The sequence below is a fragment of the Passer domesticus genome, chromosome 8, assembly GCF_036417665.1.
Source record: "Passer domesticus isolate bPasDom1 chromosome 8, bPasDom1.hap1, whole genome shotgun sequence".
Lineage (NCBI taxonomy): Eukaryota > Metazoa > Chordata > Aves > Passeriformes > Passeridae > Passer > Passer domesticus.
This window is the reverse complement of record NC_087481.1, coordinates 4,855,991-4,881,515: the sequence shown is the minus strand read 5'-3', so window position 1 is coordinate 4,881,515 and position 25,525 is coordinate 4,855,991. Positions and strand designations below refer to the sequence as shown.

Here is a 25,525-nt window from a genome sequence, read left to right as displayed (position 1 = left end):
TTTTCTGAACTGAAAAATAAAAAAACACCCATATGATTAAATCCAAACATCATGTGTTTGGTGCACTTTGAAATCTTCCTCCTTAACAGAACTCCAAACTGACTCCAATCACTGCACAAGCCCTGGAGACTTGAAGACAATTGAAGGGAGACAAAGAGTTCCTGAGGGCTTTCTGTGTTTCAATCAGCCCCACGGTGGATTTGGGGCTGGGTCCAGGAGCCTCAGGCACTGAGAGAAGGATGAAGAAGCTGCTCAAGGAGTCAGAAGCAAAACTCCAAGTGGATTGGAGCATGTCTGGGCCCCAGTGAGGGCAGGGAGTGCCAAAGGCTCCCCAGGGACTGCTGAGAGCAGATCCTTGGGGCCAGGAGTGCAGGGAGCCCAAGGCTCTGGGCAGGGAACTGCAATGCTGAGCAAGGCCTGGGCTGGCTGGGGGAAGCAGAAAGGCCAAGCCCTGAGCCCAGGCTGGGCCAGCAGGGCCTGTCCCTCACGGGTGGCTCGGGGCTCTCTGTGGGGCAGGGGGATGTGCGGGGCAGCAAGGACGAATGCCATCAACCTGCAGCCCCTGCCAGCCTGGCCAGGGAGGCCGAGGGAGAGCCAAAGTGCAGCCCCTGCCAGGAAAGTTCCTGCTGTGGGGCCTCCAGAGGCGCTGCCCGAGCCCAGGGCACAAAGGCCTGGGTGCCTGTGGCCCTGCCAGCCCTGCCCAGCCCTCGGCCATCTGTCCTGCAGGCTGTGCCCCCTGTGCGTGCTGCTCCTGTGCCCTGGCCGGCTGCACTCGCCCCTCTCGCTGTGCCCCAGCATTTCTCAGCCAGCGTTTCTGTGCCCTCCCTGGGCTCCCTGCACCCAGCGCTGCCGGCTCCTGGCACACAGAGCCGGCCATGGCCCAGCCTCACGCTGCCACACCTCGAGCACCACAATTCCACCCTGGCAGGGACTTTGCTTTCTCCTCAGCTCCAGCCTGAACCTTCCAAGCTGCACTTTGGGGATGTTTCCTGCAATTCCCACTCCCAAGGAAAGCTCTGTCTGCTGCTGTTCATGAACAGAGAAGGGCTGGTGGGAGAAGTGCTGGTCAGAGGCTGTTTGGGGCACAGTCACCATGAAATTATTGACTTTTTAAATATTCTGTGAAAGAAGGAGGGACATCAATAAATCTTCTACACTGGACTTTTAAGGGCAGACTTGGGCCTGTTGAGGATGCAGATTTGGGGAGTACCAAATCAGGTATTGATTTTTTAAAGACAAACAGCCCATAAAAACAATGAGTTCCAGGAAGGATGGAAACACTTCAAAAAAGAAATCTTGAAGGAGCAAGAGTAGGCTGCCCCTTTGTGCAGAAAGAAGACCCAGAGGAAGTAATGACTGGCCTGGCTGGGCATGGAGCTTTTCAAGGAAAAGGGGGATTAAAAAGGGATTAAAAAGGATATTTTTAGGGGTTAAAAAGAGGGTGCACCACCTGTGGACATAGAGGCAAGTAAATCAAGAAATGTTTAAGGATGTTGTTAGGTTGTGCAGAAAGGAAATGAGGGGGGTGAAAGCCCAGTCAGGACTTAACTTGGATACTTCTGTGAAGGATAATAAAAATGTTTTTATAAGTACATTAATGGTAAAAAGAGGGGTAAGGACAATCTGCATTTTTTATTGTGGGGTATATAGTTACAAAAGATGAGTAAAAAGCTGAGGTACTTCACCCCTTCCTTGCCTCAGTTTTCAACAATAAGACAGGCCATCCTCAGGACAAGTGTTCTCCTGAGCTGGTAGATGGGCACAAGGAGCAGAACAGCCCCCTGCAATCCAGGAGGAAGCAGCTGGGGAGCTGCTGAGCCACTCAGGTGCTCACAGGTGTCTCTGGGAGCTGATGGGATCCATCCCAGTGGGATGAGGGAACTGGTGGATGAGCTCCCCAAGCTGCTCTCCATCATTTACCATCAGTCCTGGCTCAGCAGGGAGGTCCCAGAGGAGTGGGGGTGCCAATGTGAGCCCATCCCCAAGAAGGGCTGGAAGGAGGATCTGGGGAACTCCAGGCCTGTCAGTCTGACCTGGGTGCCGGCAAGGTTATGGAACAGATCACATTGAGAGCCATCACAGGGCACCTACAGGATGGCCGAGGGATCAGAGCCAACCAGCGTGGATTTCAGTATCTGCACTGATAATCTGCATGAGGGGATTGAGTCCAGCATCAGCAAATTTGCAGATGACACCAAGCTGGGTGTGAGTGTGGATCTGCTGGAGAAGAGGAGGGCTCTGCACAGGGCCCTGGACAGGCTGGATCCAGGGAACAAATCCAGCAAGGTGAGGTTGAACAAGTCCCAGTGCTGGGTCCTGCACTTTGGCCACAACAACCCCTGCAGCTCTACAGGCTGGGGACAGAGTGGCTGGACAGCAGCCAGGCAGAAAGGGACCTGCAGGGACTGATGGACAGCAGGCTGGACATGAGGCAGCAGTGTGCCCAGGTGGTCAAGATGGCCAATGGCTCCTGGCCTGGATCAGGAATGGTGTGGCCAGCGAGAGCAGGGCAGTGATTCTTCCCCTGTGCTCAGCACTGCTTGGGCAGCACTTCGAGTGCTGTGTCCAGTTGTGGGCCCCCCAATTTAGGAAGGACATGGAGGGGCTGAAGCGTGTCCAGAGAAGGGCAACAAGGCTGGGGAGGGGTCTGCAGCACATGTCCTGTGAGAAGCAGGTGAGAGAACTGAGTTCATTTATCCTCCCCTGAAGAGGAGGCTTCAGGGAGACAAGGCAGTATCAGGGCACAGGTTGGACTTGATGATCTCCAAGGTCTTTTCCAACCTTGCTGATTCTGGGATTCTCTGAAACCACCCTTGGAGCAGTTCCACAATTAGCCCTGGGCCTTCTCTTCAGAAGCTCCAGCAGCCCAGGTCCCTCAGCTTCTCCTGCCAGCCCCAAAGCCCATCCTGTCAGTCCTGCAGAGCCTCTGCAGCTCCTCCTCATTGCCCAGAACAGGGAGCCCCACAGGCAGACACAGCAGCCCAGATGTGCCCCCCTGGCCTGGGGTGCCTCTGGCAAGGGAACAGCACGAGGCACTGCAGGAGTCTGCAGACAATTCCTGCAGCACTTGGAGAATGATCCTGCTCCCCAAGGGACGTTCCTAAGTCAGGAACTGCAATGGGGAGTGGGGCCAGAGAGGAAAAGGCAAACAGGGATGGGCTGTTTGCAGGGGAGGGAACAGGAAGATATTTGTACAAGGGAAGAGTAACGAAAGCAGAGGTGAACCCAAGGAAATGCCCAGTGGAGTTTGGGGGTGGCTGCCAGGCAGATCTGGCTCTGAGCAACAGCGTCTGCAGTGGCACAGGAAACTCCCAGCTGATGGGAACAAACTTTCTGGCTGACTGCAGAGGCCAGGACAAAGCTGAGTGGTTTCCCTGGTGTCCCCCAGCCCTTGCTGGCCCCAGGGGCTGATGGCATTTGTGCTCCCTCAGGTTCATGTCCCCACAGCAACAGCATGGGGGTGCTCCCGCCTGCTCTGTGCAATGCAAACAGGGGCTCCTGAGCCAGTGCTGCCGTGGCTGTGCCTGCAAGGATGCGGCACCTGTGTGAGCTGGGGGAGAGGCCAGGGCTGCAGAGGGGGGATGTTGTTGGCAGCTCCATGAGGACGCTCTGGGACGCTGCCCTGGGTTGTGCAGCGCACTGGGGATGGATCAGCCCCTGCTCTGCTGCTCTTTCCCGTCTCCCCCAGGGCCCTTGCAGAGCCCCAGCCATGCTGTTTGCCCCCAGCCTGCCCACGGCCAGCCTGGGGCTGCTCACCCTGGGGCTTTTCTGTGCTGAGCATTGGCCTGGCCGTGTTCTTGAGAGAGCCTGGGCAAGGAGCCTGCAGCCCCCAGGGCCTGGCCTGAGGCGTCAGCGCTGCCCCAGCAGTGCCCATGGCCTGTCCCTGCTGCAGCCCCGGCACTGCCACCCCCAGGACTGTGCCCGGCCCCGAGAGCACTCAGGCCCTGCAGCAACACCAGGGCCACCGGGGCAGCGGGGCAGGGCCACGGCAGCAGCACTGGCAACACCAAGTGCTGCTGCTGCTGCTGGGCACAGCTGCTGTGCCAGCACTGATCTGCCCCAGCTCTGCACACAGACATTGCTGCTGCAGCTCCAGAGAAGGCAACAAAAGGGCATCTCTGCAGAAAACTGTGCTCGGTGCTCCTTTATTTCCTATAAAGCCACCGAGAGTGCAGCCTCTCATTGATGCTGTCTGTGGCCACAGGGAAGGTGGAGAGAAACAAGATGAGTTATGGCACAAATCATGACTTATCATTGATAACAATATGAAAAAAATAAAACAGAGAAAAAGAATCTCCAAAATGAAACCAACAAAAAGTATCAAAGATAATTTTTATTGCAAATGATTTGCAGTTCTTTTCCAGCACTTTAACGTTCCCGAAAAGCATCCAGTCATCAGTCTTCCCACTGTTTCCTTGAGCTCCTGGTTCCTCAGGCTGTAGATGAGGGGGTTCAATGCTGGAGGCACCACCAAGTACAGAACTGACAGGGCTAGATCCAGGGATGGGGAAGAGATGGAGGGAGCCTTCACATGGGCAAACACTGCAGTGCTGAGGAACAGGGACACCACGGCCAGGTGAGGGAGGGAGGTGGAAAAGGCTTTGTGCCGTCCCTGCTCAGAGGGGATCCTCAGCACAGCCCTGAAGATCTGCACATAGGAGAAAACAATGAACACAAAACAGCCAAAACCTAAACAGGAGCTAACAACCATGAGCCCAAGTTCCCTGTGGTTCGAGTGTGAGCAGGAGAGCTTGAGGATCTGGGGGATTTCACAGAAGAACTGGCCCAGGGCATTGCCATGGCAGAGGGGCAGAGAAAACGTACTGATTGTATGTAGGAGAGAATTGAGAAAGGCACTGGCCCAGGCAGCTGCTGCCATGTGGGCACAACCTCTGCTGCCCAGGAGGGTCTCGTAGTGCAGGGGTTTGCAGATGGACACGTAGCGGTCATAGCACATGATGGTCAGGAGGGCAAGCTCTGCTCCAAGGAAGAAGAAAATCAGGAAAACCTGTGCAGCACATCCTGTGTAGGAGATGTTCCTGGTGTCCCAGAGAGAATTGTGCATGGCTTTGGGGACAGTGGTGCAGATGGAGCCCAGGTGGCTGAGGGCCAGGTTGAGCAGGAAGAAGAACATGGGCGTGTGCAGGTGGTGGCCGCAGGCTACGGCGCTGATGATGAGGCCGTTGGCCAGGAGGGCAGCCAGGGAGATGCCCAGCAAGAGGCAGAAGTGCAGGAGCTGCAGCTGCCGCGTGTCTGCCAATGCCAGCAGGAGGAAGTGGCTGATGGAGCTGCTGTTGGACATTTGCTGTGGCTGGCCATGCAGTCCTGTTCAAGGAGGACACAGTGACGAGTCAGGGCTGACTTTGCTAAACAGTGTCCAAGCCCTTTCTCCCAGCTCTGCCCCTGCTGCTCCGTGCCATCCAATTTTCCTTTTCTCAGAGCCCTTCCTTCAGCCCCATGCCTGGAGCTCTGCTGGGATCTGGCCCCGTTGCTGTGATGAGCGGGGGCTCTGCCCATGGACACCAAGGGGTCAGCTCTGCTCTGCAGCAGTATGGTTATGGGAACAGGGACAGGGGCCAGTCCTGGGCTTGGATTTCATCAGCCCAAACTGCTCCTGAGGCAGAGGAGCTCTGCTGCATCTCCTGTCCAAGGGCTAAGGAATGGTGATAGCCAAAGGCAGTTTGAGAGGGTTTCCTGCTGTGCCCATGGTGATCAGAGAGAAATGAGCAATGCAAGAGCAGTGGCTGTGACTCAGTGAAGGGTGAGGGGAGTTGCTCTGTCACCCCATCTGTCCCCAGCTGCCATTTCTGAGATCCAGGGGCAGTCACTGTGCTCCCCTGGAAATCAGCCTGGCACAGCTGGGAGCAGAGGGACCCACAGCAGAGCAAACTGGCTCAGCCTTCCTCAGAGTCTCAGCCCCACTCTGGCCAAGGACACTCCTGTCCCCCAGTGTCCCCTGGAGGCAGCTCACAGCTTGGATGGCATCTCGAGGGTCGTGTCCATGGCACTACCTGAGGAGAGTTTACTCATTGCCAGCCTGCCCTGCCCAGAGCTCCCCGGGCACAGGGAGCTGGGACACCCCATTGCTGAACTCAGCCTGCACAGGAGGAACCCAAGGGCTGGGCCTGACCCTGCAGCTGGAACTGCCATCACAGAGAGCCCCTCAGCAATGCCAGGAGCACCTGGGCAAGGCAAGGAGAGAGAGAGCCAGGCCTGAGGAAAAGCCTTTCCCTGCCCAGCCCTGCACAGCCTCTGCCAGGCAGCACCAGGGCAGGGCAGTGGCCCTCAGGCCCTGTCAGCAGGAAATGGGCACATGGCAGGAGAGATGCCCTTCATCTCTGGGGCTGCTCTGCCAGCCCAGGAGGGACTGAGGGCCCTGAGCCCCCAGGCTGAGGGCTGTGCTGGCTGGGAGGGGACACGAGGGCTGTGCTGCTGAGGGCAGTGTCTGCCCTGCAGGGCAGGGCTGGCAGTGCCACATCTGCCCTGCAGCAGGGCTTCCCTCAGCACTGCCTCCCTCCCTCCCTGCCCACGGCTCTGCTGCTGGAGCTGTCCCAGCCCGAGCTGCTCCTGTGGCCCCGGGCTCCTTCCCTGACAGAGCTGCCAGAGCCCAGCCCAGCCCCTGGGCCAGCTCTGCCCTGCAGCTGCCCGGGGCTGCAGGGATTAAAGAACAGGTCCCCCAGCCTGGGCACCATGGAAAGGTGGTGCTGGATGGGCCTGAAGGCTAGGGAGCGGGGGGGCACTTGCTGAGGTTCCCAGGAAAACTCAGGGTGATGGTTTAAGAGCCTCAGCCCCTCTTCTGCCCTGCACAGCTGAGTTTCCCTTGCCACCAAGCTGAGCCAGGGAAAAGTGGGAGCACAGATTCAGGAAAGCAGAGACCCAAGCAGGAAACCCCTGCCCTGAATGAGCTCATGAAAAGTCCCCTCAAGAATGAGCTGGGCGTGAGCTGGAGCTCTGAGCAGCCCTGGCCCACACAGCACCCTCTCCACAGCAGCAGGACCTGCCCTGGCAGGAGTCACTCCTTGCCCCCACAGCTCCCCTGCTCTGTCCATGGGGACCTGCCAGGCAGGCTGAGAGCTGCCCCTGGCAGGTGGCACATCCCCTGGGCTGGCCAAGAGCTCTGAGGGCTGCAGGACCTGCTCTGCAGGACAGCCCTGGCAGCCCTGGCTGCAGCCCCAGCTTCAGCCCCCGCAGCCATCCCTGGCAGCAGGAGCCGTCCTGCCCTGTCCCTCTGATGGTGCCCAGGGCAGCCCTGCTCTGCAGCACATCCTCCTCCTCCTGGTCCCCTGCCACAGAGAAATTGGGAGAGTCCTCCTGGCACATCCCCCAGGCTGTGGGGTGTGCTGGCTTCAGGAGATCCCTCCAGGAGCACAGGGGACATTGCCCTGCATCCACTGACTCACCATGTGGAGGGCTGTGAAGATCTTTCCCCAAGTGAAGTTTCAGCTCAATGACTTCCTCAGCCTGTCTCTGCCTGCCTCCTGTCCCCTCAGTGCCTGCAGGCAGAGCCCTCAGCCCTGCTGGGCTGGGAGAGGAGCTGGTCCTGGGAAGAGCTGTTCCTTTAAAGCTCAGCAGCACAGACACAGAACAAAGACTTTAATGACCCTCTTGGGACTTGGGTGTTGTTTACATCAGACTCAGTCCCTGAGAGAGCCTTCCAAAGACTTCTCCAGAACTCAAAGTTAAATTTAAACTCCAAAGTTTCTTGAAGTTTTAATGGGTCCCACTGAGGGACATGACTGAGAAAGTGTCCCCAGGTTCCAGTCAGAGCAGAACACTGGAGGCAGAGATGACAGCTGGGGACAAAAAAGGGAAAGGTGTCTCTGGTGCTGAATAAACCTGGATGTGTTTCAGGAATGCAAAGGGCCAAGGCCTGAGCCCCAGCCCCTGGCCAGGCAGATCCTGTCCCTCCCTCCTTGCTCAGGGCTCTTCCCAGGATGGGCACTGGCATGTGGGGATGTGCAATGCCAAGGGCAGCACCATGGGGTGGCCCCGGCCAGGCTGCTGAGCAGGGACAAGCAGCCACCCTGTGATGTCACACAGCCCCTCGGATGTCACACAGCCACCTGTGATCTCATACAGCATCCTGTGATGTCACAGAGCACCCTATGATGTAACACAGCCACCTGTGATGTCACAGCCCACTCTGGGATGTCATACAGCACCCTTGTTTTGTCACAGAGCCAATTCTGGGATGTCACCCTGGAATGTCATGCAGCTGCATTGTGATGTCCCAGAAGACTCTGTGATGTCAGAAAGTTGCTTTGTGATGTCACAGTCTGTTCTGTGATGTCACAGTCTTCTCTAGGATGTTACACAGCCACCTAGTGATGTCACAACCCACTCGCTGATGTCACAGAGCCACCAGCTGTTACGTCCGGATCTGCTCTATGGCCTCATACCCTACTCCATGATGTCACAGACAGCTCTGTGATGTCACAACCCTCTGAGTGATGTCACAAAAACCTCTCTGTTATGTCATGCTGCCACTCTCTAATGTCACAGCACACACTTTGACCTCACAGCCTGCCCTATGATGTCATACAGCCATGCCATGATGTCACAGCCCACTCTGTGCTGTCACACAGCCCCTTGCTGACATCACAGCTGCTCTGTGCCTCTAGGACACAGCCACAGAGGAACCGCTGTGACACAGCCCCCTCTGGGACATCCCCCAGCCCCTGCCAGTGCTGAGCCCCTGTCAGCTCTGGCTGTGCCCTGCTGGTGTCCCTGAGCTGCCCTGGCAGTGCCCCAGCCCTGCTGGGCTGTGCACAGGAGCTGCTCCTGGCCAGAGCTGTCTCTCTGCAGCGCTGCCCTTGCCAGGAGCTGCCTCTGGGCCAGGAGCCCGGCCCAGCTCAGCAGCACAGACACAGCACAAGGACTTTAATGACCCTCTGGGGCTTTGGTGCTCTTTCTGTCTTCCATGGCCAAAGTGCTGCCCAAGTTGGCTCTGTCAGGGCCTTGCAGCTGCTGCCCATCCCTGTGCCCTGTGCAGCCCAGGCTGTCCTACGGTGTCCCTGCCCTGTGCCTCTGTCCCTGCAGGCTGTCGTCATCCCCCGGCTGCCCCACCTGGCTGGCCCCTTCCTTTGCTGACAGCTCTGCCTCCTGCCTGCCTCTGCCTGCCCACACAAAGCCTTGGGCTGCTCCAGGCTCCTTCTGGGGGACGTGTCGCACCGCAGCCCTGCCCTGGCAGGGAAATTCCTTTCTCCCGCTTCCAGTCTGTGCCTCCCCAGGTGCCCTTGGTGCCATTATTGCCTTCTCATGCTTATATCCTCTTTGAAGAAAAGCTTCAGCCTCTCTGAAACCACCCTTCTAGCCCTCTCAGACTACTCCTGTTCTGTCCTCAGTCTCCACACCACTGGGCCCAGAGCTATCAGACTCTACATGCTGGTTATGTTATGAGGCCTCCAAAACCCATCTTGGGAGATTTTTGGGTCCTCTTCAAGGTCTGTGAAAATAGAAAAAAAGTGGTCAAAGTTATTTTCTCCCAAATCTTGCAGTGACAGAACAAGGCTCAATGTCTTTAAACTGAATGAGGGTGGATTTACATTTGTTAAAACGAGGAAATATTTTGCAATTATGAGAGCGGCACAAAACTGCAACTGTTTTCCCAGAAAAGTGGATTTCCAACCCCAGGAATTCCACAAGAGCAGGACCTTTGTGCAGCCTGACCCAGTGAAACCCCCGCATCCCCAAGTACAGAATTCCTGTTGTGTGGGTTCTCTGATGTGCTGGGTGCCCTCACAACGCTTCTGGCCAGAATGTCTGCTGAGGGCAGCCAGGCTGCTGCAGGGGCAGTGACCTCACAGCCATCACCATGGCAGCCCTGTCCCCTGGGCCATGCTCTCCCCTTTCCTCTGCTCCTGCCTTGTCTCTGCTGGCATGAAGAGTTTTGTCACTCATATCTAGTCCCGAAGTTGCAGGGGCCAATGGCTTCCCAGGCAGGCTCCTGGAGCAGAAGTGGCTTTTCAGAGCCCAGGCAGAAATGAGCCCTGAGGCAGCAGCTCTGCAGTGCTGGCCACCAGGCCGGGCTGCCAAGGGAGGCTTCTGCCATGGCCTGCAAGCAGCTGCTGCTGCCAAGGTGCCTTTGGTGCCTCAGGCTCTGCCTGGCACAGCTCCCAGCACGGCACTCTGTCCTTGTGCCCGAGCCCTTCCCTTTGCTGGGGCTGGCCTGGGGCTTTTCCTGCAGCGGGACCTGCCCTGCTCCTGGCACAGGAAAGGCAGTTCCTGCTGGAGCAGGAGGCTCTGCCTGCAATGGGCTCCAACAACTCCAGCAAGGCCCTGTTGACTTCAAAATTGCTTCCTGGAGCACTATATTCTAATAACTGCCATAATTCCAGTACTGTGGTTAAGATCTTTCTGACTAATCATGATCACAATCCATCAGGGCTGTATTTATATAAATTTATCTGGTATTCCATCCTTAATCCTGTGGGACAAATTGCATTAAGGTTCAATTCCACCTCTCCAATCTTTTATACATAAACCTTTGACAAAGTCTGGGGCTGGGATTGGATGCAGCCTCTCCCAGTCTCCTCTATTAGAAGGAATTTTACAAGTCTAGGGGTCCTGCAGGGATTTGAGGTTCCATGGTGGCTGTTGGAAGTAATTTCTCCACATCATGTCTCAACAGGAGTTTCTCCAATAAAGAAATGAAGCTTTGCCTGAAGCTCCCACTGTGCCCATGACAGGAACCCCTGTGAGTGTCTGGGACATCCCGGCTCTTTGGCAGCCTGGGGACTCCTGGAATGTCACTGTGGAGTCCCCATGAGTGCCTGTGACAGATCGGTGCCTTTGCAGCTCAAGGTGCCCTGGGATGTCACCATGGAATGGCTGTGACTGCCTCTGAGCACAGGGCTCTTTACCACCCCCAGAAACCCCTGGGAGATCTCCAAGGAGCCCCTGTCTCTGTCTGTGACATTCCAGCTCTTGAACAGCCTGGAGACTTTTGGAAAGTCCCCATGGAACCCCTCTGAGGGCCTGTGGCAAATCTGATCCTTAGCAGGCAACCATCACCAGGACCCTGTTGCTGTGGGTCATGGGATCCCAGATCCAGAGAATTGGCTGAGCTGGGAGGGACCCATCAGGATCCTGGAGTCCAACTGCTGGCCCTGCACAGGACACCCCAACAGTGCCAGCCTGGGCCTGGCAGTGCTGTCCAAACACTGCTGGAGCTCAGAGAGCCCTGGAGCTGGGACCCTTCCCTGGGGAGCCTGGCCACTGCCCCAGCAGCCTCTGGGGAAAAACCTTTTCCTGAGATCCAACCTCAGTCTGCCCCAACTCAGCTGCAGCCGTTCCCTCCAGTCCTGTCCCTGGGCACCAGAGGAAAGAGATTCCCACAGCCCCAGCCAGGGACCTGCTCCCAAGGCTGTTGCCATGGCCACCAGGGCTGGGACCAGCTGGGATGCTCGGTTTCCACAGGCCATCATTTAGGAATGGGATTCCTCCATTTTCTGCTTCTGTTCGCTGCCCTTCCGCCTCCCATGGAAATCACAAAAGGACAAGATCCCAGGCAGGGATAAGAACAATTTATTTGGAACAGCAATGAGATAAAGAACAAACAGGAACAGAAACAATATTGACAACAGAAGGGTTTTAAAAAAGGGAAAACTACAACACAACAGTATCTTCCCGGCCATAATTTCCTCCTGCGTGGAAAGGACACCCTTCTCCTCAGGGGGAGATAGAGACAGTCCCTTTCCTGCCCCTGGCAATGACCTGAGGTCGGAGTGAATGTAATGACACAGCCCTGGCCAGACCCTCATGTTCTTCAGGCTCACATCATGTCATTGGCAGGGGCAGGAAAACGAACAGGTGTCTTCCCAGCATGGATCACAGGGAACACATATCACCAGGGCTGTTCCAAACGTGGTTCTCCCATGGGGGATGAAGTTGGAGCAGTGCACAAAGCTCTTCCTGCAGTTGCAGCATTTGCATGTCTTCCTTTACTGGTGACTGTGTTGGTGTCTGCTCAAATGAGAGCTCTGTCTGAAGCTCTTCCCACACTGGGGACACTTGTAGGGCCTCTCCCCAGTGTGGATGCGTTGATTCCTGACAAGTTCTGAGCTGCAGCTGAAGCCCTTCCCACACTCCCCACACTCATAGGGCCATTTCCCAGTGTGGATCATCTGGTGGCGGATCAGGGTGTTGCTCTGCCTGAAGCTCTTCCCACACTCCAAGCACTTGTAGGGCTTCTCCCCATCAGGAAGCTGCTCATGGACCACCAGCTCTGAGCTCTGGCTGAAGCTCTGTCCACCTTCCTGGCACAGGGTGGGTGTTTCCTCCTCAGAGCACCCTGGGCTGGGTTTGAACCCCCTCCTCCTGCGGGATCTCAGGGAATTTTCCTCCTTGTTAGATTCCTGTGACATGGAGCCGCTCAAATCTGCCTCTTCCATGAGGTTCTGCCATGGGGATTTGTCCTCCCTAGTCTCTATTCTCAGCTTGTTGTCTGAGGAAGACAGGGCAAGGAGAGGATGGGATTTGTTTCCGTGCCAGAGGGAAGGGGAAGAAAATCCCCCCAGTGCATCCCCAGCAGGACGGTGTTGGCAGTGGGGCTGTCCTGCAGACTTGTACTGTGCTGGGCTGGAAGATAAAGCAGGAGAGATAAGGAAAGGGGCACTGACTTCCTCCTTACCTGCCGGAGTGTCTCGAGGCATGTTCCACTTCCTCGCAGCCTTCTCCTCCATCTGGCAGTGGGTTTGGGATGTGAAATTCTGTTTTGGGAGGAAAACAAGAGATTAATGCATTGAGTTTTGTACTGGTTTGAGATCAAACCAGGGGGAGATTTTAAGCCAGAATTACAATTTAACAAGAAAATTAAGATCAAGGCAATGATACAGAAACACTGCCTTAGGTTGACACAGTCAGGATATAACCTGACACCCTGTTGCTCAGGGTGGTGGTAGCAGTCCCATTAAATGGTGGCTGCAGTCCTGTTGCAGTGATGATCGTGATTCTGTCAAAGCAGTGATCCTGTAGAAGGGTCTGGTCTTCCTCTGAAGGTCCAGCGTTGCTTATGGAGCTCTTGTCCTCTGGGAATCCAGTAGCCAAGGTGCTCTTGGGGCTGTAAGCCTCAGCTTATATCCAGGCAGGAATGGTTGGCTCCTCCCCCTGGGCAGAGCATCCTACAATGGGATGATGTCATTTTACCAGTCCTGCAGGGACACTCAATGGCCCATTCACAGAAGATGGCCCCTGGAGGGCGTTATCAGGGCTGAGTCATGGAAGAGATAAAGAAAACTGCCCCGCCTGTTGAGAACAGTTTGTGAAGATGGTGATGGAAAACATGCATTTGGTTACATCTTGCACTGCAACCTGAAACAGTGGGGTAATCTCTGCTCGAGTGGTGAACACCACCCCCCCTACCCAAACTGGCTCAGGTGTAAAACCCTCACCCTGAGAAGGCCACACACACAGGGGACAATGTCACACTTGCCCAGCCCCAGGAGAGGTCTCTGTCCCTGTCTCTTGCTCTCCCCCATTTTCTCTTTCTTTTCATCTCTCTCTCTTTACCTCACATTTACTGCTCAATAAAATCCACTTTGGATTTGGTCTCCTTAGCATCTTAATTGGGGCAGAGGCATCTGTCTAACAATTTTCTTAACCAGATTGCAACATTATTTTGGCACAGTGAGTTTAGGCACTGTTCTCTGACCCCAAGTGCCGTTGACAATAGCATGGCTCCTCCTCTCAGGAGGTTGTGGTTCTCTCTGGAGGAACTCTTGGAAAATTGGATGCAGCTTCCTCTGAGTGACTTATGGGAGAACTGATCAGGAAAATGGCTGTTGGTGGTCAGAATAAAGAAAATATTTTCTTGTCCTTCCTTGAAAATTTTATTAAAATCACTGGAGGAAAGGGAGCAAATGATACCAGCAAGACTGACAAGGTTCATTCACCCCAAGGTGAGGAACACAGGGCTCCGAAAAGTCCTATAAGAAACCCAGCTCAAGTAGCTAAATTCCTAAAGGAGTCCTGAATTCACGGGCTTGGGGGCTTTGCCAAATGTGAAAATCATAGGTGTCTTCGTCCCTGTCACCTTTGTCACAGCTATACAGAGTTTTGCCTTTATTTTAATAATCTTGGGTCAAATTTCCATCTTTTGTTAAATGTGAGAGTCATTATTCTCATTGTCATTCTCACCTTTGTGACAGCTACCCAGAGCTTTCCCTTCCTATTAATAATCTGTATTGGTCCAAATTTCCACTTTTCCTTTATGGGAACCTGCCAGCTGCTGAGCTGGAGCTGTGCAGAAACCGATGAAACTTGGAATTGCCACAGAATTGCTTCTATTGTCAATTTATTAATGTTCGGGATCTGTTGGTATTTCCATCACAAGTGACTTGCGGGAAGAGCAAATATTCCTCAAGGCATTTAATGTAGTGTTAAGTTTGATTTCTGCCAAGTTTATTTTGTCCAGTGCCCAGGGGATGCTTGTAGGATGCTTGGGAGGGGCTTGGGGGGATTTTCTCCCTGTCCCTGTCACCTCAGACCATTCCTGAGGTGGTCTCCATCATTCCCACCCCAGGGAATGCCTAGGGGATCTCCCTTCCCCTTACCCTGTGCCAGGGGGGTGCTCGGGGCAGTCTCTGTCCCTCTCAGCCCAGGGGATGCTCAGGGCAGTCTCTGTCCCTTTGCCCTGGGGGTTGCTCGGGGGTCTCTCCATCCCTCTGGCCTCAGGGAATGCCTGTGCAGGGCTGGGGACCAGGGCCTCTGTGTCCCTCTCACTGCTGAGGGTGCTCGGGGCTGGGGGGCTCTCCGACCTTCTCATCCCTGGGGAGGCCAGGGATGTCTCTGTCCCTCTCAGCCCTGGTGTGACCCCAACCAAACATCATTGGGGTCAGAGGGACAGAGACACCCCCAAACCCCCAGAAGGGCTGGACCTGGGATCATGCTCGTACCCCCATTTTTCTGTTTAGCCCAGAAATGAGTTCTGCACATTTAAGGCTGGTTCTGAGAGTGAAGGGAGGGAGGAAGAAGCTGCAGTTTGTTTTAGAAACTGCATTCACTCCTCCACATTCCAGCTCCTGGAGGGACAGAGGTGGGACAGGGCTCTCCTTTGTTTTTATTTCATTTTTAGCTCTCTGAGGCAGAGAAGTTCCCTGGACTGTGATTTTTCTTTTTGTTTGGAGCTGTTTTAACCTGCTCTGGACTGAACACCCAGAAGAGCACCTGCAGTTGACACCTGTGGCCCACAGCCTGGGCTGTGGCATTTCCAGTGCTGGAGGAACTGATAAAAGACTGATAAGACACTGATAAGAGAATGAGTTAGGTGAGCTACAGCACAGGGAGGGACGTTCTGAGTTTATCATCTCTTTTGGGGAACCGCGGGCGGTTTGGGGTGCGTGGCTCGGCTGCTCCCGGCGCGGTTCCCCCGAGCCCCCGGCGCAGCTCCGCCAGGCCCCCCCACCACGGCGCTTGCTGGAGGTTCTTTAACAGAAATGCTGGTAAATTGACCATCTGGAATGACACTAAATACAATTTCAAGAAGCTGCTGGTTTCCTGGGCAGTTTGCCACATTCCACATTATTGTTTCTTTCAATACAACTGCACTTTAAAAGGTCTTTGTAAATTCATGCTTGCCTAAAATTTGTGGCTGCTCTGGGCTTCTCTCAAAACTAAATTACATAAAAACCTGACATACTTATCACATCCTTTTAATCCCTCCAGTAAATCCTTCATGCTGTTATTTCAATTGCAGATTGTTCAAGTTAACAGTGTCCTCTTTTTTATTAATAGCATCAGAATAAGTTAAATTTCAATGTATCTATAACTTTTAAGGATATTAATTTTTGATTCTGTAATGTTTAATTTAATGCAAATTCAGGGTTGATAAGATTAAGCAAAGTTAAGCTTTGTTATTGTTAGATTTGAGCAATGTTATGTGACATTCTATTAATTTGAATTCCTGTTCTTCTGGATTGAAAGATAATGAATGTATTTGCCATCTGTCAGAGGTAGGGCAGTTATCTTCTGCCCTTTTCTTTATCTCTTCAATGAATCAGTCCTCCCTCCAGGGACATATCTTTTGTTAATGGGCCATTAAATGTCACTGCACGACTAATAAAAATTACAACATACCACTGTGAGGTGCTCTGCCCAGAGGGAGGAGCCACGCATTGCAGACATGGTGAGGCTAGGGGTGAGGAGCAGCTTGTCCAAACAGGGTCAGCCCTCAAGGGGCTCATTCTTCTCCATGCCCAGACCTCCCAAGGAGACATTCAGCATCAAGATCGCCTGGGGAATGCTTCTATCAGCTCTTCTCTGAACTGGAACATAAAAAAAATACTTGATTAAAGAAAAAAAAAATTAATGAGGTGCACTTTGAAATCTTTCATCCTTAACAGAACTCTACACTGACTCCAATCAGCTGCACAAGCCATGGACACATGAAGAACACCAAAGAAAGAGCCCGCAAGAGCTTTCTGTGTTTTGACGATCCCCATGTTGTATTTTTTGCTGAGTCTGGGACCCTGATGCACTGAGAGAAGGATGAAGAAGCTGTTCAAGGAGTCAGCAGCAAAACTCCAATTGCCTTGGAGCATGGCTGGGCCCCAGTGAGGGCAGGGAGTGCCAAAGGCTCCCCAGGGACTGGTGAGAGCAGATCCTTGAGGCCAGGAGTGCAGGGAGCCCAAGGCTCTGGGCAGGGAACTGCAATGCTGAGCAAGGCCTGGGCTGGCTGGGGGAAGCAGAAAGGCCAAGCCCTGAGCCCAGCCTGGGCCAGCAGGGCCTGTCCCTCACGGGTGGCTTGGGGCTCTGTGGGGCAGGGGGATGTGAGGGGCAGCAAGGACAAATGCCATAAACCTGTGTGACATTCCAGGTCCTCATGGAAACAAGAGGCCACTGTGAGCCTGCAGGGCTGGAACACCCCAGAACACTCAAATGCTAGGGGGAACCAAAGGCTCCTTTCCTTGAGTTTGGTGCACAGGAGAAACACCAACCAGATATTCTCAACATGGCCAGATGCAAAGAATATTCTTGGTAGAAAGGGACCCACAAGGATCATCAAGTCCAGCTCTGAAGTGAATGGCCCACACAGGGATTGAACCCACTCCCTTGATGATTCCAGCACCATACTCTGACAAACTGAGCTAAGACGTAAAAATGACATAAAATTTTACTGGCAAAATAGAGACAATCAAGGAACTTTGGCAAAGGGTTTAATACAACATCCACTTCAACATGAAACTCTTATCATAGCATTAACTTAGCCCATTTACCTAAAAACCTTTAACCCTTAGGATGTTAAGTTAGCCAAAAATGTTCCAGGTAAGTAGGAGTAGAAGGAGAAGAAATAGAGAACAACAGAAAGACAAGATCTATAGAAAGACACACACACGGGTACCAACTGCTCGAGTTCCAGAGCCACTAACGGAGGAACCCCAGCAGAAGGCAAGATCCAGACCATGGGATGGCCTCGTGCTCCGGCTTTTAACCCCCTGGGCCTTCATGGGCCCGCCCCTGCTGAGGGACTGGCACTTGATTGCCCAATCAGAGTCAGGGTAGCACCAGCTGTTAGTATGTGATTGATTGATTGACAATTCAACCAATCAGAGCTGTGTTAGCGCTGGCTCTTGTTTGATTGATTGATTGATTGATTGATTGATTGATAGCTTGGCCAATTAGTGCCAGGGATGAGGACAGGGCTCTGTCCCACCACAAACCAAGGCCTGACCTGGCGCTGGCCCCACACGGGCATTCCGAGCATCCCAAGGTGTCTCGGGACATTGATCTCATCCAGCCTCTGACAGCGACCACAGTGACACTACCACCTGACAGGTCCAGCTGACCCTGGCATGTCGAGGGCTGCTTCTCATCAGCCCCTGAAGCCCTGGGGCTCTGGGCTTTCCTTCCTAGGGGAGAGAACTCTCCTTCCCCTCCAGGGACCTATGGCGAAAACTGGGATTTCTCCTCCAAATTTCCTTACATGCAAAGATTGTTTCTAGATAAAATCTGCCAGGACAGACAGATCTGGCTGCCTTGGCTAACTGGGGCCCACCTCTCATCTGCCTTTGAAACACTGGGACCATGTGCTTTTATTTCCTATGAGATAAAATCATCCATCTCGACCAGGCACCCATGGCCAAAACTGGGCATCTGCCTCCAGCATTCCCTGTATCCAAGGATAGCTCCCAGAAAAAAGCTGCCTGGACTGACAAGTCTGGCTGGCCTTGTCTTCCTGAGGGCTGGCACTCACCTGCCTCTGAAACACTGGGGCTTTATGCTTTCCTTCCTAATGAAAAGAACTTTTCTTCCGGTCCAGAAGCCCATGGCCAAAATGGTGATTCCATGTCCAAAATTCCGTATGTCCAAAGATAGCCCCTAGTCAAACAGTGCCAGGAGAGACAGGTCTGGCTGGCTTGGCCTAAGGGTCGCCACCTCTTGTCTTCTTACAGAGCACTTGGACTTGGCTCTTTTCTTTCCAACAGGAAAAAAGCATCCACTTTGACCAGGTGCACATGGCCAAAAATGGGATTCCACCTCCAAAACTCCGTAAATCCAAGGATTGCTCCCAGTGAAAGCTGCCAGGACAGATAGGTATGGCTGCCCTTGGCCTCTTGGACCTGCCTCTCCTGCTTTTGAAACACTGGAGCTCGGTGCTTTTCTTCCAATGGAAAAGAACTGTCCTTCTTATTTGTGCAAAAATGGCCAAAACTAGGATTCCTCCTCCCAAATTCCATATATCCAAGGGTTGCTGTCAGACAAAAGCTACCAGGACAGAGAGGTCTAGCTGGCCTAGGCCTCTGATGACCACCTTTCATCTGCCCCTCAAACACCAGTGTTCTGTGCTTTCCTTCCTATGGAAAAGAACAGTCCTTATCCTCTGGGTGCCCATGTCTGAAACTGGGATTCCACCTCTAAAATTCTCTATATCCAAGTGCTACTCCCAGGCAAAATCTGCCAGTCCCATCAATTCTGGCTGGCCTTGGCTTCTGGTGACTGCCCCTGCAACACTGGGGCTGGGTTCTTTCCTTCCCATGGAGATCCCTGGGACACTGTGGGGACCTCATGGAACCAAGGGGATCTTTGTGGCACCACTGGAGCCCATGGAACCAAGGGGCCATGCTGACACAACGGGGCTTCATAGAACCCAGAGACCATTATGGCTCTGTGGGACCTGATGGAACCATGGAGACCATTAGGGCCCTTCAGGGCCTCGTGTCACCAAGGGGGCATTATGACACCTCAGGGCCTCATGGAAGCAAGGGACCATTGGGACACTCTAGGGCCCCTTGGAACCAAGGGAAAGTGGAACAGGTCTGGTTGGCTTGGCCTCCCAGGGGCCACCTGACAGGTCTGGCTGACCTTGGGATGTCAAGGTCTGCCTCTCATCAGCTCCTGTATCACTGCTTTCCTTCTAATGAAAAAGAACCATCTGTCTTTTCAGATATCCATTGCCAAAATTGGTGCTCTCCCAAAAAAATTTCATATAAGCAAGGGTATCCTGCAGAATACACCTGCCAGCTCTGGTTGGCCTTGGCCTCTGGTGGTCACCTCTCATCTGCCCCTGAAACACTGCGGCTCTGTTCCTTCCTTCCTATGGAAAAGAACTGGTTTTCACGGCCAGGGGCCATGTCCAAAATTAGAATTTGGCCCCCCAAATTCCGTCTATCCAAGCATTGCTCCCAGACAAAAGTAGCCAGGACAGGCAGGTAAGGCTGGCCCTGTCCTCTGGTGATTTTCTTAGACTATGAGCTGAATGTTTTCATTTGAAAACACCTTGGATTTGGCCCGGAGATCTCCCAAGAAAGGGTTTTGTGGCCTCCGGCTCATGACTACTACATATGGACAAAGGAGCTCTGTACTGTTGTGGTGGTTTTACATCACGGAAATGATGTTCTAAGAGAAAAGATGCTAGCAGTTTCCTCCATGTCTAACAGAAAACCAATCAGTAATTAGCTTTGAGAATTGACAATCTGTTAAACCACTAAGGAAACTGTACACGCCCCTGTGAAGACACATGTTAAATACCAGAAAGCCTGGGAGGGTCTCTTTCCCTTCTGGCCAGCAAAGAGGTAACAAGGCTGGCCCAGCCCCCGTCTCAGCCGGGCCGGGCCAGGCGGCTCCTGCCGTGGGGCCGGGCCCCTTCCCAGGGAGCCCCCCAGACCCCATTGGCTGCAGGGCAGGGCAGGGGAGGCCGCGGGGCCGAGGCCGGGCCGGGCCATGGCTGCAGTTGCCAACTCCTGGGCACTACCGAGCCCTGCCCCGCCGCCAGCCCGGGCCAAGCCAGGATCCGCCGGGCCCCAGGAGCAGCCCCGGGCCGGGCCGGCTCGGCCAAGATTCTGCCACCCTTGGGGTTCACCCGCAAGCCCTGGGCAGGGGGAGGAGAAGCCATGGGCCCCGGCCGTGCTGCTGCTGTGCTCTGGCCTGGCTGCTGAGATCCTGGCCCTGCCCCAGCGCGGCCCATCCTGACACAGCCCCAGCGCAGCCGCTGCAGAAACCTCCATCGTAAAACAGCTCCGGCCGCAAGGACCCAGCCCGGCCGGGGTCACGGAACCATCTGCAGGCCCCGGGAGAGATATTAACTCTTTCAGTGCTTCCATCCTCCCTCGAGGGAGAGAAAAGGACAAAGTGCAGGCATACAGAGGAGCAACATGAAGACACCGAGGTCAGTGAAGGAAGAGTACAGTCCCAGATGGGAGGAATTAGGAGATACTTTGATCTTGGGGCTCAGATCGTCTTGTAAATGTATAGAGATGGATGTAATTGATACATCAAACTTTCTTTTCCCCCATAATGCATTGAAAAGAATGGGGAGATGACTTGTTCAGCAAAGGCCTCCATGCTAAAGGAAGCAAATGTTGAAGTACTTGTGATTCCAAGAGAAGTTTAAATGGAGAAAGAGAGAAGAGTGATGAGACCCTGTGCCCTCAGGGAGAGAAGAAGACCTCTGTTCCCAGAGACAAAGATGATTTCAGAAATAGATGAAGAGAAACTTTGCTCTTAAACCGCTCATGTTTAAACTAATACCCGATAAATTAACATGGCCCATAAACAGAGCTGTGGGCAAAGCTGTAAAAAATGGCAGGGACTTCAAAATTGCAGACTTTCTGGGCAGCTGCTATTGGTGGGAGTTGAGAGCTATGAGAGAACTGTAGAACTGTTTTCTTAAGTATAAGTCTCCATAGTATGAAAGATAGACTCCTCTCCCTAAGTGAACTGAAGAAAAACTATTCTAGAGGTGGTAAACTGACTGGAAATATTATGTTTTGTCTCCTTACGTTGTCAGTGGGAAAGAAAAGTTTGTAGGGAGGGTAATTGTTCTGAAAGTTTTGTTCTGATTCTTATTACTCTTTCTTGTATTAACTGTTAATAATCTTTTCTTTGCACCCCTTTGAAGCTTTGAGCCTGCTGTGCATTTCTCCTAATACTATCTCATAGCAGTAAATGAGTAAGACTATTCTAGTGAGTTCACTGGAAATTGCCCAACACTGAACTCACCACACTAATTAATCCATTCTCCAAGAAATCTCAAAATGGCAAACCAAAACCACTACAGAAATCTTCCTGATGAACTGCCCAGAGCAGAGGGAAATCAAGACAGAGCCATGGTCTGTCAGTACTTGCTTGATCCTAAAGAGCCCTGTGGTGCATTTGGAGCTGAGCCCAGGAACCTCAGGGCCTGAGAGGAGATTGCACAAACCTTTCCATAAGTCAAAGTCAGAAGAAAAACGCAAAGGGTCTCAAAGCATGAATGGGTCCCACTGAAGTTCCATCCCCAACACAGGCTCCTCATGGACTCCTTGGAGAAGGGAATGGAAGCCAGTATGGCACAAAAAACCTCTCAGAGACTCAGTGTAGAAAGGAAAATCCAAAGTACCTTAACAAACCTTGAGTATCTCAAAGCAACAATGACCCCATTGAGTGTCACTGAAAAGCCCTCAGGGGACGCATTAAAGCAGATAATTGGGGACATGATTGCACAAACCTCAGACAGAGTCTGTATCAAAAGGAAAACACCAAGTACCTTAAAATAACTGAAGTACCTTGAAGCATTAATGAGCCCCACTGAGTGTTGTTACTGACAAAGCCCCTCCAGGGATTAATTAAAGCAGATAATTTGAGTCTATGATTGCACAAACCTCTCAGAGACTCCAAGGCAAAAGCCAAACCCAAAGTCCTTTGAAAAACCTGCATTCCTTGGGAGCATTCAGGAGCTCCCAGGGCCATTGCTGAGCAAGGCTCCCCAGGGACTCCTTCCAGCAGATCCTTGAGGCCACTGAGATGTGGGCTAGGGGGGGATGCTGAGGGCAGGACAAGGGGCTGACAGTGCCCAGCCTGGCTGGGGCTGTGCCAGGAGGCCCCAGAGCCTCAGGACAAGGTGTCTCCTCCCAGCCCTTGGTGGCACAGACCCTGCTGCTGTGCCCCAGGCCACCAAGACTTGGCTTCTCTTTGTCCCCACCTGTCATCACTGCCTCCAGTTCTCTGCTCTGCCTGGGGCCTGGGGACACTTTCTCATTTGTGTCCCTCAGTGGGACCCATTAAAAGTCCAAGAAACTTTGGAGTTGGATTCTGACTTGGAGTTCTGGAGAGGTTTCTTCAGCTGCCTCTGAGGGACTGATGTTCAGGGCCTGAGCACAAAGCCCCAGAGGGTCATTAAAGTCCTGCTGCTGTGTCTGTGCTGCTGAGCTGGGCTGGGCTCCTGGCACAGAGGCAGCTCCTGGTAAGCAAGAAGAGCTTCAAAAGCACATTTCTCTTGATGAGCAGCTCTTGTGGCAGCCCAGCAGGGCTGGGGCACTGCCTGCAGCCAGCCCGGGCACAGCCCAGAGGCACAGAGAGCTTCAATCCGTCAGGGCTGGGAAGGTGCTGAGAAGTGCCTGGGGCAGAATCACTGCCAGCCCTTGGCACAGGAACCTCTGGCTGCAGGACAATGCAGCTGCAGCTCCTGGAGCCATCTCCTAAAGCTGGAACATCCCAATGCCTGCAGACTCTGTAAGTACATTCTCTGATTCTCTCCTGTGCAGAGCAGCCAGGGGTGCCCAGGGCTGTCCTGCAGAGCAGGCTCCTGCAGCCCAGGGCGCTGTGCTGGGGCAGGGACTCTGCTGCCTGCCAGGGACAGCTCTCAGCCGGCCCGGGGAGCTGCTCCCAGGTCTGGGGGACAAGATCTGGGGTGAAGGAGACAGCTGGTAAGGCTTGGAAGTGTTTTCCTTGTGTGGTGAGTATGCTGCATTGTTCAGAATTGTTCTCAGCATGGCATTTAACTCCAGAACATTTCAAATGAGGTTATATAGGAAGCAGAGCAAGGGAGGGGCTGCATAAAAGTGAAAACACTTCTTTTTTAATCTACTTCTCTGGGTTGCCTGGATGGGAAATTGCACATAGATATTAATATCTCAGTTCAAGTGAGAAAAATAAAAACATTTTTGCTCACATGGTAATTAACCAGGCAGAGAAAAAAATCAGCACAGGGCCCCTTAGAGGCAATATCAGTGCTGCGTTTCCAGCCTCCTCAGAGTTGCTCTGATGTTGCCATCAGAGCCTGCAGAGCCAGAGCTGCCCCTGGGCAGTGCCAGAGCTGGGCGGGGTCTGCAGAGCTGAGCTGAGCCCCCAGGGCTGGGCTGGGCTCTGGCAGCACTGGCAGGGCCCAGGCCTGGGCACAGGGAAGCAGCTGCTGGCAGGGACAGCTCCAGGCAGCAGAGCCCTGTTCAGGCAGTGGGGGGAAAGTGCCCCCAGGCTGGGCTGGGATATTTGAAGTCCTCTCTAAATTCAGCTATTCCATGATTACTATTTTTTACAGATCCTCATGCCAAGACAGCATAAATGACCAACAGCAGCTCCATCAGCCACTTCCTCCTGCTGGCATTGGCAGACACGCGGCAGCTGCAGCTCCTGCACTTCTGCCTCTTGCTGGGCATCTCCCTGGCTGCCCTCCTGGCCAACGGCCTCATCATCAGCGCCGTAGCCTGCGGCCACCACCTGCACACGCCCATGTTCTTCTTCCTGCTCAACCTGGCCCTCAGCGACCTGGGCTCCATCTGCACCACTGTCCCCAAAGCCATGCACAATTCCCTCTGGAACACCAGCACCGTCTCCTACAAAGGATGTGCAGTCGAACTATTTATTTTTGTCTTTTTCATTTCAGCAGAGTTTTCCCGTCTGACCATCATGTGCTACGACCGCTACGTGTCCATCTGCAAACCCCTGCACTATGGGACCCTCCTGGGCAGCAGAGCTTGTGCCCACATGGCAGCAGCTGCCTGGGCCAGTGCCTTTCTCAATGCTCTGCTGGAAACAGCCAATACATTTTCCCTGCCCCTGTGCCATGGCAATGCCCTGGGCCAGTTCTTCTGTGAAATCCCCCAGATCCTCAAGCTCTCCTGCTCACACTCAAACCTCAGGGAACTGGGGCTCATTGCTGTTAGTGCCTGTTTATCACTGTGTTGTTTTGTGTTCATAGTTTTCTCCTATGTGCAGATCTTCAGGGCTGTGCTGAGGATGCCCTCTGAGCAGGGACGTCACAAAGCCTTTTCCACCTGCCTCCCTCACCTGGCCGTGGTCTCCCTGTTCCTCAGCACTATCATGTTTGCTCACCTGAAGCCTCCCTCCATCTCCTCCCCATCTCTAGATTTGGCCCTGTCAGTTCTGTACTCGTTGGTGCCTCCAGCCCTGAACCCCCTCATCTACAGTCTGAGAAACCAGGAGCTCAAGGCTGCCATGAGGAGACTGATGAGTGGATGGTTTTGTAAACATTAAACTGCTGGCCAGTTTCTGCAAATAATTTGTAATAAAGGTCATCTTTGATACTTCTTGTTGGTTTCATTTTGGAAGTTCTTTTCCCTTTGTTTTGATTTTTAATCTTGTCCACAAAGAAATGTCATTGTTTGTGCCACTTCTCATTTTGTTTCTCTCCACTTCCCCTATGGCCACTGACTGTGTCAATGAGGGGCTGTGCTCTCGGTGGCTTTAAAGGAACTAAAGGATCTACCAGGAGAATTTTCTGCAGAGATGCTCTTTTGTTGCCTGCTCTGCAGAGCTGGGGGCAGATCAGTGCTGGCCCAGCAGCTGTGCCCAGCAGCAGCAGCAGCACTTGGTGTTGCCAGTGCTGCTGCCGTGGCCCTGCCCCGCTGCCCTGGTGGCCCTGGTGTTGCTGCAGGGCCTGAGTGCTCTCGGGGCCGGGCACAGTCCTGGGGGTGGCAGTGCCGGGGCTGCAGCAGGGACAGGCCATGGGCACTGCTGGGGCAGCGCTGACGCCTCAGGCCAGGCCCTGGGGGCTCCAGGCTCCTTGCCCAGGCTCTCTCAAGAACACGGCCAGGCCAATTCTCAGCACAGAAGAGCCCCAGGGTGAGCAGCCCCAGGCTGGCCGTGGGCAGGCTGGGGGCAAACAGCATGGCTGGGGCTCTGCAAGGGCCCTGGGGGAGACGGGAAGGAGCAGCAGAGCAGGAGCTGATCCATCCCCAGGGCGCTGCACAGCCCAGGGCAGCGTCCCAGAGCGTCCTCATGGAGCTGCCAACAACATCCCCCCTCTGCAGCCCTGGCCTCTCCCCCAGCTCACAGAGGTGCCGCATCCTTGCAGGCACAGCCACGGCAGCAC

General features: G+C 53.8%; 2 protein-coding genes across 2 annotated transcripts in view; one reads left to right on the top strand and one right to left on the bottom strand.

Moving 5' to 3' along the window:
• Positions 1 to 11,888: 11,888 nt before the first annotated feature.
• LOC135305610 (zinc finger protein 850-like) overlaps positions 11,889 to 25,525 on the bottom strand; it is a 179,042-nt gene continuing 165,405 nt past the window's right edge. Inside the window, 1 exon segment of the mRNA XM_064429346.1 lies at positions 11,889 to 12,253. Within this exon segment, the coding sequence (XP_064285416.1) occupies positions 11,943 to 12,253 (311 nt within the window). The 3' untranslated portion in view covers positions 11,889 to 11,942.
• On the top strand, positions 24,136 to 24,687 carry LOC135305960 (olfactory receptor 14J1-like; the record flags this gene model as incomplete). Its single annotated transcript, XM_064429537.1, has 1 exon — positions 24,136 to 24,687. A coding segment is annotated over one exon (552 nt), but the record flags the coding sequence as incomplete, so codon positions are not given.